Genomic DNA, 19,776 nt, shown 5'->3' on the forward strand with positions numbered 1-19,776 from the left:
TCCACACCACCACCACCACCACCAACATGGTAGCCCACACCAACACCCCACCACCAACATGGTAGCCCACACCACCACCACCACCACCAACATGTTAGCCCACACCACCACCACCACCAACATGTTAGCCCACACCACCACCACCACCAGCATGGTAGCCCACACAAACACCACCACCACCAACATGGTATCCAAGACCAACACCACCACCACCAACATGGTAGTCCACACCACCACCACCACCGCCATGGTAGCCCACACCAACACCACCACCAACATGGTAGCCCACACAAACACCACCACCACCAACATGGTAGCCAAGACCAACACCACCACCACCAACATGGTAGCCCACACCAAACACCACCACCACCAACATGGTAGCCCACACCACCACCACCAACATGGTAGCCCACACCAACAACAACACCAATAACATGGTAGCCCACACCACCACCACCACCACCACAACAACATGTTAGCCCACACCACCACCACTACCAACATGTTAGCCTACTCCACCACCACCACCACCACCACCACCACCATGGTAGCCCACACCAACATGGTAGCCCTTACCACCACCACCACCAACATGGTAGCCCACACCACCACCACCACGACCATGGTAGCCCACACCAACATGGTAGCCCACCACCACCACCACCAGCCCACACCACCACCACCATGGTAGCCCACACCGCCACCACCACCACCACCACCACCACCAACATGGTAGCCCACACCAACCACCACCACCACCACCACCAACATGGTAGCCCACACCACCACCACCACCACCACCACCAACATGGTAGCCCACACCACCACCACCACCACCACCATGGTAGCCCACATCACTACCAACACCACCACAACCAACATGGTCACCCACACACCACCACCACCACCACCACCACCACCAACAACATGTTAGCCCACACCAACACAACCACCACCGCCATGGTAGCCCACACCAACACCACCACAAACATGGTAGCCCACACAAACACCACCACCACCAACATGGTAGTCCACACCACCACCACCACCACCAGCATGGTAGCCCACACCAACACCACCACCACCAAAATGGTAGCCCACACCAACACCACCACCACCAACATGGTAGTCCACACCAACACCACCACCACCAGCATGGTAGCCCACACCAACACCACCACCACCATGGTAGCCCACACCAACACCACCACCACCAACATGGTAGCCCACACCAACACCACCACCACCAACATGGTAGCCCACACAAACACCAACACCACCAACATGGTAGCCCACACCACCACCACCACCACCACCAACATGGTAGCCCACACCAACATCACCACCACCAACATGGTAGCCCACACCAACACCACCACAACCAACATGGTAGCCCACACCAACACCACCACCACCACCACCAACATGGTAGCCCACACCACCACCACCATCAACATGGTAGCCCACACCACCACCACCACCACCACCATGGTAGCCCACGTCACTACCAACACCACCACAACCAACATGGTCACCCACACCACCACCACCACCACCACCAACAACATGGGTAGCAACACCACCACCACCAACAGCCACACACCACCACCACCAACAGCCCACACCAACACCAACACCACCAACATGGTAGCCCACACCACCACCACCACCAATGTGGTAGCCCACACCAACACCACCACCAACATGGTAGCCCACACCATGGTAGCCCACACCACCACCACCACAACCAACATGGTAGCCCACACCAAAACCACCACCACCACCAACATGGTAGCCCACACCACCACCACCACCAACATGGTAGCCCACACCAACACCACCACCACCATCAACATGGTAGCCCACACCACCACCACCACCACCACCATGGTAGCCCACATCACCACCAACACCACCACAACCAACATGGTCACGCACACCACTACCACCACCACCACCACCACCACCACCACCACCATGGTAGCCCACACCAACATGGTAGCCCTTACCACCACCACCACCATGGTAGCCCACATCAACACCACCACCAACATGGTAGCCTACACCACCACCACCACCACCATGGTAGCACACACCAACATGGTAGCCCTTACCACCACAACCACCATGGTAGCCCACACCGCCACCACCACCACCACCAACATGGTAGACCACACCAACACCACCACCACCAACATGGTAGCCCACACCACCAACACCACCACCTCCACCAACATGGTAGCCCACACCAACACCAACACCACCAATATGGTAGCCCACACCACCACCACCAACATGGTAGCCCACACCACTACCACCATGGTAGCCCACACCACCACCACCAACATGGTAGCCCACACCACCACCACCATGGTAGCCCACACCACCACCACCAACATGGTAGCCCACACCACCACCACCATGGTAGCCCACACCACCACCACCATGGTAGCCCACACCACCACCACCACGGTAGCCCACACCACCACCACGGTAGCCCACACCACCACCACCACGGTAGACCAAACCACCACCAACGGGAGCCCACACCACCTCCACCACCACGGTAGCCCACACTACCACCATGGTAGCCCACACCACCTCCACCATGGTAGCCCACACCACTACCACAGAAGCCCACACCACCACCACCACGGAATATCCCACACCACCACCACGGTAGTTCACACCACCACCACGGTAGCCCACACATCCACCAACCACGTTAGCCCACACCACCACCACCATGGTAGCCCACACCACCTCCACCACCACAGTAGCCCACACCACCACCACCACCACGGTAGCCCAAACTACCACCATGGTAGCACACACCACCTCCACCATGGAATATCCCACACCACCACCACCACAGTAGTTCACACCACCACCACGGTAGCCCACACATCCACCAATACGTTAGCCCACACCACCACCACCATGGTAGCCCACACCACCTCCACCACCACGGTAGCCCACACCACAACCATCATGGGAGACCAAACCACCACCACGGTAGCCCACACCACCTCCACCAACATGGTAGCCCACACCACCACCACCATGGTAGCCCACACCTCCACCACCATGGTAGCCCGCACCACAACCACCACCTCGGTAGCCCACACCACCACCACCAAGGTAGCCCACACCACCACCACCATGGTAGCCCACACCACCTCCACCACCACGGTAGCCCACACCACCACCACCACCATGGTAGCCCACACTACCACCATGGTAGCACACACGACCTCCACCATGGTAGCCCACACCACTACCACAGAAGCCCACACCACCACCACCACGGAATATCCCACACCACCACCACCACAGTAGTTCACACCACCACCACGGTAGCCCACACATCCACCAATATGTTAGCCCACACCACCACCACCATGGTAGCCCACACCACCTCCACCATCACGGTAGCCCACACCAGAACCATCATGGGAGCCCAAACCACCACCACGGTAGCCCACACAACCTCCACCAACATGGGAGCCCACACCACCACCACCATGGTAGCCCCACCTCCACCACCATGGTAGCCCACACCACAACCACCACCACGGTAGCCCACACCACCAACACCACGGTAGCCGACCACCACCGCCCACACCACCACCACCATGGTAGCCCACCCACCACCACCACCACCACCACCATGGCAGCCCACCACCACCACCACCACCACCATGGCAGCCCACACCACCACCACCACCACCACCACCATGGTAGCCCACACCACCACCACCACCATGGCAGCCCACACCACCACCACCACCACCACCATGGTAGCCCACACCACCACCACCAACATGGTAGCCCACACCACCACCACCACCATGGTAGCCCCACCACCACCACCACCACATGGTAGCCCACACCACCACCACCATGGTAGCCCACACCACCACCACCATGGTATCCCACCACCACCAACCACCACCACCACAACCACCACCATGGTAGCCCACACCACCACCACCACGGTAGCCCACACCACCACCACCATGGTAGCCCACACCACCTCCACCACCACGGTAGCCCACACCACCACCACCACCACCATGGTAGCCCACACCACCACCACCATGGTAGCCCACACCACCACCACCACCAACAAGGCAGCCCACACCACCACCACCACCAATATGGTAGCCCACACCAACATCACACCACCACCACCACCCTGGTAGCCCATGCAACCACCACCACACCACCACCACCACCATGGTAGCCCACACCAACACCACCAGCACCACCACCCATGGTAGCCCACACCAACACCACCACCACCCACCACCACCACCACCACCCCCACACCACCACCACCAACCACCACCCACCACCAGCCCCACCACCAAACATGGTAGCCCCCACCACCACCACACCACCATGGTAGCTCACCACACCTCCAACCACCACCACCACCATGGTAGCCCACACCAACACCACCACCACCAACATGGTAGCCCACACCACACCACCACCCACCATGGTAGCCCACACCAACACCACCACCATGGTAGCCCACACCACACCACCACCACCATGGTAGCCCACCCACACCAACACCACCATGGTAGTCCACACCAACACCACCACCACCATGGTAGCCCACACCACTACCACCACCAACATGGCAGCCCACACCACCACCACCACCACCATGGTAGCCCACCACCAGCACCACCACCCATGGTAGCCCACACCAGCACCACCACAACCAGCCCACACCAACACCACAACCACCACCACCCTGGTAGCCCACACCAACACAACCAGCACACCACCACCCTGGTAGCCCACACCAACACCACAACCAGCACCACCACCCTGGTAGCCCACACCAACACCACAACCACCACCACCACCATGGTAGCCCACACCAACACCACCACCACCACCATGGTAGCCCACACCAACACCACCAGCACCACCACCCTGGTAGCCCACACAAACACCACAACCACCACCACCAACATGGTAGCCCACACCACTAACACCAACACAGTAGCCCACACCTCCAACACCACCACCACCATGGTATCCCATACCAACTCCACAACCATGGTAGCACACACCACCATCACCATGGAAGCCCACACCACCACCACGGTATTCCACACCACCTCCACCACCATGGTAGCCCACACCAACACCACCAGCACCACCACCCTGGTAGCCCACACCAACACCACAACCACCACCACCAACATGGTAGCCCACACCAACACCACCATGGTAGTCCACACCAACACAACCAACACCACCATGGTAGCCCACACCACCACCACCAACATGGTAGCCCCGACCAACACCACAACCACCACCACCACCATGGTAGCCAACACCACCACCACCACCATGGTAGCCCACACCAAAACCACCACCACCGCCACCATGGTAGCCCACACCAGCACCACCAGCACCACCACCCTGGTATCCCACACCAACACCACAATCACCACCACCAACATGGTAGCCCACACCACTAACACCAACATAGTAGCCCACACCTCCAACACCACCACCACCATGGTATCCCATACCAACTCCACAACCATGGTAGCACACACCACCACCACCATGGTAGCCCACACCACCACCACGGTATTCCACACCACCTCCACCACCATGGTAGCCCACACCACCACCATGGTAGCTCACACCACCACCACAGTAGCCCACACACCACCACCATGGTATCCCACACCACCACCACCACCATGGTAGCCACACACCACCACCACCATGGTAGCCCACACCACCACCACCATGGTATCCCACACCACCACCACCATGGTAGCCCACACCACCACCACCAGAACGGTAGCCCACACCACCACCACCATGGTAGCCCACACCACCACCACCATGGTAGCCCCCACCACCACCACCATGGTAGTCCACACCCCACCACCACCACAGTAGCCCAGACCACCACCACCATGGTAGCCACACCACCACTCCACAATGGTAGTCCAAACCACCACCACCACCACCACCATGGTAGCCCACACCCCTCCACCACCACCAGACCACCACCACAGTAGCCCACACCACCTCCAGCACCATGGTAGCCCACTCCACCACCACCATGGTAGCCCCACCACCACCCACCACCATGGTAGCCCACACCACCTCCCACTATGGTACCACCACCACCATGGTAGCCCACACCACCTCCACCACCATGGTAGCCCACACCACCTCCACCACCACAGTAGCCCAGACCACCACCACCATGGTAGCCCACACCACCTCCACAATGGTAGTCCAAACCACCACCACGGTAGCCCACACCACCACCATGGTAGCCCACACCCCTCCACCATCACGGTAGCCCAGACCACCACCACAGTAGCCCACACCACCTCCAGCACCATGGTAGCCCACTCCACCACCACCATGGTACCACACCACTCCACCACCTCCACCACCACAGTAGCCCCCCACCACCTCCACCACCATGGTAGCACCACACCACCACCACCATGGTAGCCCACACCACCTCCACCACCATGGTAGCCCACACCACCTCCACCACCACAGTAGCCCAGACCACCACCACCATGGTAGCCCACACCACCTCCACAATGGTAGTCCAAACCACCACCACGGTAGCCCACACCACCACCATGGTAGCCCACACCCCTCCACCATCACGGTAGCCCAGACCACCACCACAGTAGCCCACACCACCTCCAGCACCATGGTAGAATTGTCCACCACCACCATGGTAGCCCACACCACCTCCACCACCATGGTAGCCCACACCACCTCCACCACCACGGTAGCCCACACCACCCACCACCACCATGGTAGCCCACAACACCATCAGCAACCTAAACTAAATACAGGCCTTTGCCAACCAACCCAATCAGTTTATAGAAATAGTGTGCAGCAGCTTATCAGTTATGAGTTCTATTTCCATATAAGATGGAACAGAAACTATACAAGGTAAGTCAGTTACCTGACAGTGTCTAAGTGATCATGTGTGATGACCAGTGTTTGCATAATACATTCCTCTACCAGGGCGTTTGCCTGTTAGGTTTACGGAAAGAGAAACTTAACAAAAGAGAAACCCATCCATTGTAATGATGATGTAGATAGTCATGTGACTGAAACGCTTCACTCCATGTCCTCCCATTTTACCATGTTAATTAACCAAACCCTTTGACCTGTTACTCCATCCCTCCTGTGGTTTAACTGTCACCACCACCATAGTAGCCCACATCACCCCACGGTAGCACACCACCACCACCAAAACCATGGTAACCCACAACCACCACCATGGTAGACCACATCACCATGGTAACCCCACACCACCACCACCACCATGGTAACCCACACCACCACCATGGTAGACCACATCCACCACCACCACCATGGTCCAACCCACACCACCACCACCACCACCACCACCACCATGGTAGCCCACACCACCTCCACAATGGTAGTCCAAACCACCACCACGGTAGCCCACACCACCACCATGGTAGCCCACACCCCTCCACCATCACGGTAGCCCAGACCACCACCACAGTAGCCCACACCACCTCCAGCACCATGGTAGCCCACTCCACCACCACCATGGTAGCCCACACCACCTCCACCACCACAGTAGCCCACACCACCTCCAGCACTATGGTAGCCCACTCCACCACCACCATGGTAGCCCACACCACCTCCACCACCATGGTAGCCCACACCACCTCCACCACCACAGTAGCCCAGACCACCACCACCATGGTAGCCCACACCACCTCCACAATGGTAGTCCAAACCACCACCACGGTAGCCCACACCACCACCATGGTAGCCCACACCCCTCCACCATCACGGTAGCCCAGACCACCACCACAGTAGCCCACACCACCTCCAGCACCATGGTAGCCCACTCCACCACCACCATGGTAGCCCACACCACCTTCACCACCATGGTAGCCCACACCACCTCCACCACCACGGTAGCCCACACCACCATCACCACCACCATGGTAGCCCACAACACCATCAGCAACCTAAACTAAATACAGGCCTTTGCCAACCAACCCAATCAGTTTATAGAAATAGTGTGCAGCAGCTTATCAGTTATGGAAGTTCTATTTCCATATAAGATGGAACAGAAACTATACAAGGTAAGTCAGTTACCTGACAGTGTCTAAGTGATCATGTGTGATGACCAGTGTTTGCATAATACATTCCTCTACCAGGGCGTTTGCCTGTTAGGTTTACGGAAAGAGAAACTTAACAAAGAGAAACCCATCCATTGTAATGATGATGTAGATAGTCATGTGACTGAAACGCTTCACTCCATGTCCTCCTGTATTTTAAGTTAATTAACCTTAAACCCTTTGACCTGTTACTCCATCTCCTCCTGTGGTTTAACTGTCACACCACCATAGTAGCCCACATCACCCTCACGCTAGCATACACCACTACCAAAACCATGGTAACCCACAACACCACCATGGTAGACCACATCACCATGGTAACCCACAACACCACCATCACCACCATGGTAACCCACAACACCACCATGGTAGACCACCATCACCACCACCATGGTAACCCCACCACCACCACCACCACCACCACCACCACCATGGTAGCCCACACCACCTCCACAATGGTAGTCCAAACCACCACCACGGTAGCCCACACCACCACCATGGTAGCCCACACCCCCTCCACCATCACGGTAGCCCAGACCACCACCACAGTAGCCCACACCACCTCCAGCACCATGGTAGCCCACTCCACCACCACCATGGTAGCCCACACCACCTCCACCACCACAGTAGCCCACACCACCTCCAGCACTATGGTAGCCCACTCCACCACCACCATGGTAGCCCACACCACCTCCACCACCATGGTAGCCCACACCACCTCCACCACCACAGTAGCCCAGACCACCACCACCATGGTAGCCCACACCACCTCCACAATGGTAGTCCAAACCACCACCACGGTAGCCCACACCACCACCATGGTAGCCCACACCCCCTCCACCATCACGGTAGCCCAGACCACCACCACAGTAGCCCACACCACCTCCAGCACCATGGTAGCCCACACCACCTCCACCACCATGGTAGCCCACACCACCTCCACCACCACGGTAGCCCACACCACCATCACCACCACCATGGTAGCCCACAACACCATCAGCAACCTAAACTAAATACAGTCCTTTGCCAACCAACCCAATCAGTTTATAGAAATAGTGTGCAGCAGCTTATCAGTTATGGAAGTTCTATTTCCATATAAGATGGAACAGAAACTATACAAGGTAAGTCAGTTACCTGACAGTGTCTAAGTGATCATGTGTGATGACCAGTGTTTGCATAATACATTCCTCTACCAGGGCATTTGCCTGTTAGGTTTACGGAAAGAGAAACTTAACAAAAGAGAAACCCATCCATTGTAATGATGATGTAGATAGTCATGTGACTGAAACGCTTCACTCCATGTCCTCCTGTATTTTAAGTTAATTAACCTTAAACCCTTTGACCTGTTACTCCATCTCCTCCTGTGGTTTAACTGTCACACCACCATAGTAGCCCACATCACCCTCACGCTAGCATACACCACTACCAAAACCATGGTAACCCACAACACCACCATGGTAGACCACATCACCATGGTAACCCACAACACCACCATCACCACCATGGTAACCCACAACACCACCATGGTAGACCACATCACCACCACCACCACCATGGTAACCCACAACACCACCACCACCACCACCACCACCACCATGGTAACCCACATCACCCTCACGCTAGACCACACCCCCACCACCATGGTAGCCTTTACCACCGTCAGGCTAGCATACACCACCACCACCACCAACATGGTAGCGACAACAACACCACCACCACCACCACCAACATGGTAACCCACAACACCACCACCACCACCACCATGGTAACCCACACCAACACCACCACCATGGTAGCCAACACCACCACCATGGTGACCCACAGCACGAACATCATCACGGTAGCCCATTTCTGATTGTATTATTTTCTTTAAAGAATCCAATGAACTCGTCAAGATCTACTCAGCATCAGGTGAAGTGACCATAAAGATCTACTCAGCATCAGGTGAAGTGACCATAAAGATCTACTCAGCATCAGGTGAAGTGACCATAAAGATCTACTCAGCATCAGGTGAAGTGACCATAAAGATCTACTCAGCATCAGGTGAAGTGACCATAAAGATCTACTCAGCATCAGGTGAAGTGACCATAAAGATCTACTCAGCATCAGGTGAAGTGACCATAAAGAGATCATGAGGGACATATGACATATTGAAAGGGAAACTTAACTAAAAGAAAACTCATCCATTGTAATGATCCTATAAATAGTCCTGTGACTGAAACTCTTCACTTAGAAAGACATCACATCCTAGATAGATCACATTATGGGTGTCTTGGGTTTAACCAGCTTTATAGGTGATCATGGAGCGATTTTAACAGATTATCGCTTCAGAAACAGCAAGGTAGTCATAGATGGTTGTAATATCTACCACTCTCTTTATTTGACCTCATGTGTGGATCAGCAGCATGGAGGGGAATATGATGCATTTCAGGACCAGGTCTGCAAGTTCTTTAAGTCTCTGAGAGATTGTGGCATTGAACCTTATGTGATTATAGACGGAGGCTCTGAATTTTCCGATAAAAAGTTTGAAACTCTCCGACAACGAGCTCAATCAAGGATCAACCAAGCCAACAACTTGTCCATGGGGCTTCGGGAGAGACGTTTACTGCCAGTCTTCATCAAACAAGTCTTCAAACAGGTCCTCTCCAGCCTGAAGGTGCCATTTGCGCATTGCATCTTTGAAGCAGATCAAGAAATAGCCTCCTTGGCTCAAAAGTGGAAGTGTCCGGTCCTGTCCAATGACAGTGACTTTTATATTTTTGACATCCAGGCAGGATATCTTCCCATGTCCCATTTTCAGTGGCAGAACCCGTCAGTGCAACGCTGGAGTCCTGAAAATGACATCCCCTGCAAGCTGTACACCACAACAAGCTTCTGCAGACACTTCAACATCAACAGACAGCTTCTCCTAGTCTTCGCTGCCATCGCAGGAAACGACTATGTCAACTTGGATAAGATGGGCTTTCCCATCAAGTTTGAAGACAGCTTATCGATGGAACCCAATTGGAAGCGCGGTAAGTTTTAATAAATTAAGTGTTTACTGAAGTTTACATAATCGCCACAGACGCACATAATACTGTAGCGAACGGCGGGGCACACAAGCGAACCCAGGTAGCTGGCGTGAAAGGCAAACACGGTCATTACACAGGTGCACCTTGTGCTGGGAACAACAAAACACAATGCCACAGATGTCTCAAGTTTTGATGGAGCTTACAATTGGCATGCTGACTACAGGAATGTCCACCAGAGCTGTTGCCAGATAATTGAATGTTCATTTCTCGACCATAAGCCGATTCCAACGTCGTTTTAAAGAATTTGTCAGTACGTCCAACTGGCCTCACAACTGCATACTACTTGTAAACGCCAGCCAAGGTCCTCCACATCTGGCTTCTTCACTTGCGGGATGATCTGAGACAAACCACCCGGACAGCTGATAAAACTGTTGGTTTGCTGCTGAACTTCTGTAGAAACTGTCAGAAACCCTCTCAGGGGAGCTCATCTGCGTGCTCGTCGTCCTCACCAGGGTCTTGAACTGACTGCTGTTCGGCGACGTAACTGACTTCAGTGGGCAAATGCTCACCTTCGATGGCCACTGGCACGCTGTGACTGAATCCTTCAACTGTACTGGGTATCTGGCAGACAATGTGTATGGCGTTGCGTGGGCGAAAGGTTTGCTGATGTCAACGTTGTGAACAGAGTGCCCCATGGTGGCGGTGGGGTTATAGTATGGGTAGGTACAAGCTACGGACAATGAACACAATTGCATTTTATCAATGGAAAGTTTAATGCACAGAGATAACGTCACGAGATCCTGAGGCCCATTGTCATGCCATTCATCTGCCCCCATCACCTCATGTTTCAGCATGATAATGCACGGCCCCATGTCTCAAGGATCTGTACACAATTCCTGGAAGCTGAAAATGTCCCAGTTATTCCATGACCTGCATACTCACCAGACATGTCACCCGTTGAGAATGTTAGTAATGCTCTGGGTGGACATGTATGACATCGTGTTCCAGTTCCCGCCAATATCCAGCAACTTCACAGAGCCACTGGAGAGGAGTTGGACAACATGCCGCAGGCCACAATCAACAGCTTGATCAACTCTATGTGAAGGAGATGTGTCGCGCTGCACGAGGCAAATGGTTTGTCACACCAGATCCTGACTGGTTTTCTGATCCACTCCTCTACGTTTTTGTGAAGGTTTCTGTGACCAACAGATGCATATCTGTATTCCCAGTCATGTGAAATCCATAAATTAGGGCCTAATGAACTCCTTTAAATGGACTAATTTTGTTATATGAACTGTAAAAAAGAAAAACCTTTCAATTGTTGCATGTTGCTTTTATATTTTTGTTCAGTGTACATACAGTAATTTGCCAACCAACACAGCCAGTTTGGGTTCCAGATCCAGACACCAACCAATCCAACCAGTTTTTTACCAATTGTGTGCAGCAGCTTGTCTGTTACGAGGTTTCATTTCCAAGTCAGATGGAAGAGAAAACCTTTTTATATAATCCATTCCTCCTATGAGGGCCGATAAAGACCAAGTTAAGTGCGCGTCATTCTCTCTATGTGTATTTTGACCTTGAATTTAAACATGACAATATTATGCTATAACACCCGCTATTCATTTGTTGTGGAGATCAAAGAAATTAACGTTTGGCGGAAGTGTGTCTACAGCTATGACATATTCTGACCTTGACTTAAATCTATCGTAATTCTCCCACTTTTAAGTGCAAGGAAACCATGAATAAGGTTGAGTGAACCTGCCGGTTCCAAGTGGAAAAATGTATCTACTTTATTTGTTCTGATAGAAATAACATTCTTTGCACTGTACGTTCATAATTGATAAGAGCTATTTATAAGAGCTATTGATAAGAGCTATTGATAAGAGCTAGGTAAATGATTAATCTGTTTGGAAAAGGAGATTGTAAATACACACAACAATTGTTTTAGATGAACTGAAAATGATATCAACATGACATGTAGGGTTAGTGCTTCTGTACTGTTTACCACGCTTGCCAAATATCAGATCTCAGCAACAAACTGATCATGCAATATTACATGCTTTTTGATGTATTTTGGAACATTTTCAATGATTGTTTACTAGTTTAAAATGCATTCTTCTACAGAACCGCTGGACCAATCAGCACCAAATTTGGTATATACATATAGATAAACTAGGCAAGTCATTTAAGAACAAATTCTTGTTTACAATGACAGCCTACCCCAGATCTACTCAGCATCAGGTGAAGTGACCATAAAGAGATCACGAGGGACATATGATGTATCGAAAGGGAAAAGTTAACGAAATGAAAACTCATCCATTGTAATGATCCTATAAATAGTCCTGTGACTGAAACTCTTCAATTGTTAAGACATCACATCCCAGACGGAGCTCTTCTCGGGTTTATAGATGAAAATGAAACGTTTATTTTTATTTTTTAAAAGATGATCACTTCGGGAAACGCCAAGCTGGTCATAGATGGCAGTAATCTCTACCACTTGCTTTATTTTAACTCATGTTTGGATCAGAAGCATGGAGGGGATTTTGATGCTTTTAAGGCTCTGAGAAATTGCGACATTGACCCTTATGTGATTATAGATGAAGGCTCTGACAAAAAGTTTGAAACTCTCCACCAACGAGTTCAATCAAAGATCAACACAGCCAACAACTTGTCCATGGGGGCGTCAAGGGGGAAGTCTAAATACCAACCTTCGTCAAACAAGTCTTCAAACAGGCCCTCTCCAGCTTAAAGGTTCCGTTTGTGCAGCATCTGTGAGGCAGACCAAGAACTGGCCTCACTGGCTCAAAGGTGAAAATGTCCGGTTCTGTCCAATGACAGTGACTTTCATGTGACTGCCCATGTCCCATTTGAAGTGGGATGAAAGCCTCTGTGCAACCCGGGAGCTCTCAAAGATACATCCCCTGCAAGCGGTACACCACAACAAGCCTCTGCAGTCACTTCAATATCAACAGACAGCTTCTCCCAGTCTTCGCCGCCATCGCAGGAAAACGACTATGTCAACTTGCTTAACAGGGCTTTCCCATCAGGTGGGAAGACTACTCTCCGAAGCAACTCAATCCCGAAGCAACCCAAGAAAAAAGTATATATTAATATATTATATGTATACTGAAGTATACTTAAATGCTACAGATTCATATAACATACAATACATATAACCGACCTAAAGTGTATTCAAAGAATATTTGTTTTGCTCTTTATTTAATATATTAATCATTTGCGTAAGTACTAATTAAGATAATTTAAAATACATTTAATATACTTAATAAAACACTATATAATAAAGTAGACATTAAATGTATATATCTGTCACGCCCTGACCTTAGTTATCTTTGTTTTCTTTATTATTTTGGTCAGGTCAGGGTGTTACGAGGTCAGGGTGTGACGAGGTCAGGGTGTGACGAGGTCAGGGTGTGACGAGGTCAGGGTGTGACGAGGTCAGGGTGTGACGAGGTCAGGGTGTGACGAGGTCAGGGTGTGACGAGGTCAGGGTGTTACGAGGTCAGGGTGTGACGAGGTCAGGGTGTGACGAGGTCAGGGTGTTACGAGGGTGGGTATGTGTGCCTTTAGTCCTGTATATCTACTGGGGTTTTGTATGTATGTATGTACAGTGGGGCAAAAAAGTATTTAGTCAGCCATCAATTGTGCAAGTTCTCCCACTTAAAAAGATGACAGAGGCCTGTAATTTTTATCACAGGTACACTTCAACTATGACAGACAAAATGAGAAAAAAAGATCCAGAAAATCACATTGTAGGATTTTTAATTAATTTATTTGCAAATTATGGTGGAAAATAAGTATTTGGTCAATAACAAAAGTTTATCTCAATACTTTGTTATATACCGTTTGTTGGCAATGACAGAGGTCAAACGTTTTCTGTAAGTCTTCACAAGGTTTTCACACACTGTTGCTGGTATAAACACCATGGGACCACGCAGCCGTCATACCGCTCAGGAAGAAGACGTATTCTGTCTCCTAGAGATGAACGTACTTTGGTGCGAAAAGTGCAAATCAATCCAAGAACAACAGCAAAGGACCTTGTGAAGATGTTGGAGGAAACAGGTACAAAAGTATCTGTATCCACAGTAAAACGAGTCCTATATCGACATAACCTGAAAGGCCACTCAGCAAGGAAGAAGCCACTGCTCCAAAACCATCATAAAAAAGCCAGACTACGGTTTGCAACTGCGCATGGGGACAAAGATCATACTTTTTGGTGAAATGTCCTCTGGTCTGATGAAACAAAAAAATAACTGTTTTGCCATAATGACCATCGTTATGTTTGGAGGAAAAAGGGGGAGGCTTGCAAGCCGAAGAACACCATCCCAACCGTGAAGCATGGGGGTGGTAGCATCATGTTGTGGGGGTGCTTTGCTGCAGGAGGGACTGGTGCACTTCACAAAATAGATGGCATCATGAGGGAAGTAAATGATGTGGAAATATTGAAGCAACATCTCAAGACATCAGTCAGGAAGTTAAAGCTTGGTCGCAAATGGGTCTTCCAAATTGACAATGACCCCAACCATACTTCCAAGGTTGTGTCAAAATGGCTTAAGGACAACAAAATCGAGGTTTTGGAGTGGCCATCACAAAGCCCTGACCTCAATCCCATAGAAAACTTGAGGGCAGAACTGAAAAAGCGTGTGCGAGCAAGGAGGCCTACAAAACCTGACTCAGTTACACCAACTCTGTCAGGAGGAATGGGCCAAAATTCACCCAACTTATTTTGTGAAGCTTGTGGAAGGCTACCCGAAACATTTGACCCAAGTTAAACAATGTAAAGGCAATGCTACCAAATACTAATTGAGTTTATGTAAACTTCTGACCCACTGGGAATGTGATGAAAGAAATATAAGTTGAAATTAATAAATATTCTGACATTTCACATTCTTAAAATAAAGTGGTGATCCTGGTGAGCATTTAATCCTAGTAAAAAATGCATTGTCTTTGGTCAGTTAGGATCATCACTAACTGACCAAAGACAATGCATTTTTTATTAGGATTAAATGTCAGGAATTGTGAAAAAGTGAGTTTAAATGTATTTTGCTAAAATGTACATATACCTACGACTTTAACTGTATATGTTTGTTTTTTGTGCTTGGGAAGGGGTTGTCTTTTTCAACAAGTTGCTGAAATGGCTGGCCAGTTTCCAGAAGAAACAGGAGGCCTTGGACAATGTGCACCTCCTCATTGGTCATGGGGAAAACAACATGGATGCTGCCCTCCAGGCCCTCTCTCGGGGCATAGAAACATACCAGATTCAACCCAGTTGCCTGGAGCGTTTCTTCAATGATGGCGAGGCTCCTGATCCCGGCCTTCTCCCAGACCATCTGAGGGTCCTTCCAGACTGGACCCTGCTGCCGTTGACGAACGGGACACTTCCCTCCTACATGATACACATTCTGCAGCGGAGGCCAGTGATACAGGGTATCCAAGTGGAAGATCACAGCTTACCCAGTGGGAACAACACCTCTCGGCCCATACGGCAGGTGTTCTACGGGCTGCTGCTGGGTGAAGGGAGGGAAGTGGAGGAGTATGACAGGGAAGGGAAGAACCTGACCAGCTGCATGGTTATATCCGTCCTCCCCAGTGCTGCACAACACCTGCAGCTAAACATGTTGAATCAGGTATGTATATGTAGCGTGGTTCGTTCTGCGTTGTGAACTTTTTAATTAGGACCCTGCCACAATTGGAGGTCTGCTGGTTGAATTATTTTAATTTGTCCTGCACACGAAGAGACAACACACAATATGTTAGCCCTTGGCGCAGTACTAGCTCTCAGGCACCTGCGCAACCAAATGGACACTCACTCAAACACTGTCCCAAGTACTCACAAGTTAACATACTGTAGGTACCCTAGTTAGCGAGCTGGGTGAAACTTGTTAATATAAATCTTTATATTGTCCACATTGTAACAAACTTATGGTTGCATAACAGTACATTGTGTAACATTACCACGGTTTTATATTGAACAATTTGGGAGCCAAGGACAACATACCTCGCTAGCCGAAGGTCAGGCAAAAGAGAACAATAAGGGAGTATGGAAATACAGATAACCTGCGATGGACCAAACCAAAATATACAAAACTTTTACAATCACATGTATGTACAATAATGATATGAAAAAGTGTTTGTACACCAAAGAAAAACATTAGCTATGCAGCTGTAAATAAATGTAAAAAACACATTGAATTATTATTATTATTATCAAATGATTAACATTCCCTCTGGACCTGGCCTATTTGAACTGGTCCTAGTGTGCAACTTGGTGCATCATCTAGGGGAACAACATCACACTGCTACATATATATGTGATATAGCATACAGTATATCAGGTATGTATACATGTGATATAGTATACAGTATATCAGGTATGTAGACGTGATATAGTATACAGTATATCAGGTATGTATACATGTGATGTAGTATACAGTATAATATAAACATACTGCTGTTCATTCTGAAATTGATTCTCATTCTCTTGTTCTGTTTCTTAGACTCCATATTTTGAGCGGCTTGAGGTATTTTTGGAGACCCTTGGTGTGTCCCAGTCCACTTTGAATGGTGTCCCACCTCATCTGGGACTTCCTGTGGCTGTTACCTACTACTGGCTGAGGCACGCCCATCCCCGACCAGACCTTCCTCTCCTGCAGGCCCTGCTACTAGGACTTGTGTTCGGAGAGCTCTGCAGACAGAGGAAGAGCCAGAGAGGTATGGACCAGAATATGAATGAAAACACACACACAGCCACACACAACTTGGAATTTATAAATAAAGTGCGTGAAGTGCAGCCAATGACTCCTCCCCTTCTTGTGTATCAGGGTTTATAGAGGAGGGACCAGTGTTGGAGAGGATGAGAGGGCTGATTCAGAGACCTGCTATGAGTCCAGACCTGGGTGTGGCCCACGCCTATAGCCAATGGAAGCGCTGCATGAGGGATTGCCTTGACCTGAACCAACTGCTGTGCTTCCCTCTACCTGAGCCTCAGTGTGCCTGGTAAGGTGTCCCTTCCTAAAACAACCCTAACCTCTAACCTCTAGAGTAGACCAGTGGTATTCCTTTACATTGTTTTCTAGCCCAGCAGCAACACAGCTAATTCAACCCTCTGTTGTTTCCCTATTGGAGTCTAGGCTGTACAAGGGAACTCTGGTGCACCAGCTTGTGGACCAACTGAGAGGGGGGGTGACCCCAGATTCTCTCCTGATGGAAGACCCTTCCTCTGTGCAGCTGTACAGAGCCATGCTGGACGCCATGCGTCCATACTCAACTTCCAGGAAGCTGAGACCACTGGACAACCTGACGGCCCCTCTGCAGATTCTGTCGCTGGAGGATGAAGAATTTGATGATGATGATGATGATGATGATGGAGTAGGCTGGACTGAAGTCCCAATGTCCCATCACAAGAGGAAGGAAAGATTCAATAAAGCTCTGTTGAGTTATAGATATAGGCACCGCTAAATAGGGACCACCTGTTGAGTTATAGATATAGGGACCACTATATAGGGACCACTATATACCTGTTGAGTTCTATACTGTTTTCTGTGACATTAAAGTGACAGAGTGCAAAGGTAGGAAGGCCCCACTTGCATACACTCATACTCATGAAGAGCTTCCCCTTTCACTTACACATGGAGAGAACATTGATAAGAGATTTGACATTGATTAAAGAAAATAAGAAAAATGAGAATAAATTAATTGTGACTGAGGTTTATTGAAGTGAAAATTCAAGGTTAAATATGTAACATGTTAAAGGTTGAAAACATTGTGAAATATTAAAGGGGAGTTAAAGTAGTGCAGTAAAATGGTAGAATGTTATATTGTTGTTTGCTGTAAGGGGTGTAAGGGGTATTGACTATGTTTGTTAGAGGAGGAGGTTGATAATCTAATGGTGTTGGAGCATTTAAAATGTTGCATGTTTAGAATGTAATGGGAGAAATATATTAGGTTGGATTAGGATTAGAATTGAATGGAATAAGAAACCTTCATCTTTTGAAAATGTATGTTTGAACCACCACCACAGTAGCCCACACCACCACCACCACCATGGTAGCCCACACCACCACCACCAACACCATGGTAGCCCACACCACCACCACCAACACCATGGTAGCCCACACCACCACCACCAACACCATGGTAGCCCACACCACCACCACCAACACCATGGTAGCCCACACCACCACCACCACCACCATGGTAGCCCACACCACCACCACCAACACCATGGTAGCCCACACCACCACCACCACCACCACAGTAGCCCACACCACCACACCACCATGGTAGCCCACACCACCACTACACCACCACAGTAGCCCACACCACCACACCACCATGGTAGCCCACACCACCACCACAATGGTAGCCCACACCACCACCACCACAGTAGCCCACACCACCACAACCACCATGGTAGCCCACACCAACACCATCACGGTAGCCCACACCACCACCATCATGGTAGCCCACACCACCACCACGGTAACCCACACAACCACCACCATGATAGCCCACACCACCACCACGGTAGCCCACACCACCACCCCCATGGTAGC

The 19,776-nt window shown here is 50.5% G+C and overlaps 1 protein-coding gene across 1 annotated transcript; it reads left to right on the forward strand.

Moving 5' to 3' along the window:
• The first annotated feature begins 10,437 nt into the window (after positions 1-10,437).
• LOC121845787 (protein asteroid homolog 1-like) lies at positions 10,438-19,338 on the forward strand. Its single transcript, XM_042317733.1, has 5 exons — positions 10,438-11,206; positions 16,328-16,848; positions 17,719-17,932; positions 18,043-18,217; positions 18,352-19,338. The coding sequence occupies exons 1-5, from the start codon at positions 10,456-10,458 to the stop codon at positions 18,677-18,679; spliced, it is 1,989 nt and encodes a 662-aa protein (XP_042173667.1). The 5' UTR covers positions 10,438-10,455; the 3' UTR covers positions 18,680-19,338.
• Positions 19,339-19,776: the final 438 nt, after the last annotated feature.

This window comes from Oncorhynchus tshawytscha, unplaced genomic scaffold, assembly GCF_018296145.1.
Source record: "Oncorhynchus tshawytscha isolate Ot180627B unplaced genomic scaffold, Otsh_v2.0 Un_contig_178_pilon_pilon, whole genome shotgun sequence".
In the NCBI taxonomy this organism is placed as follows: Eukaryota; Metazoa; Chordata; class Actinopteri; order Salmoniformes; family Salmonidae; genus Oncorhynchus; species Oncorhynchus tshawytscha.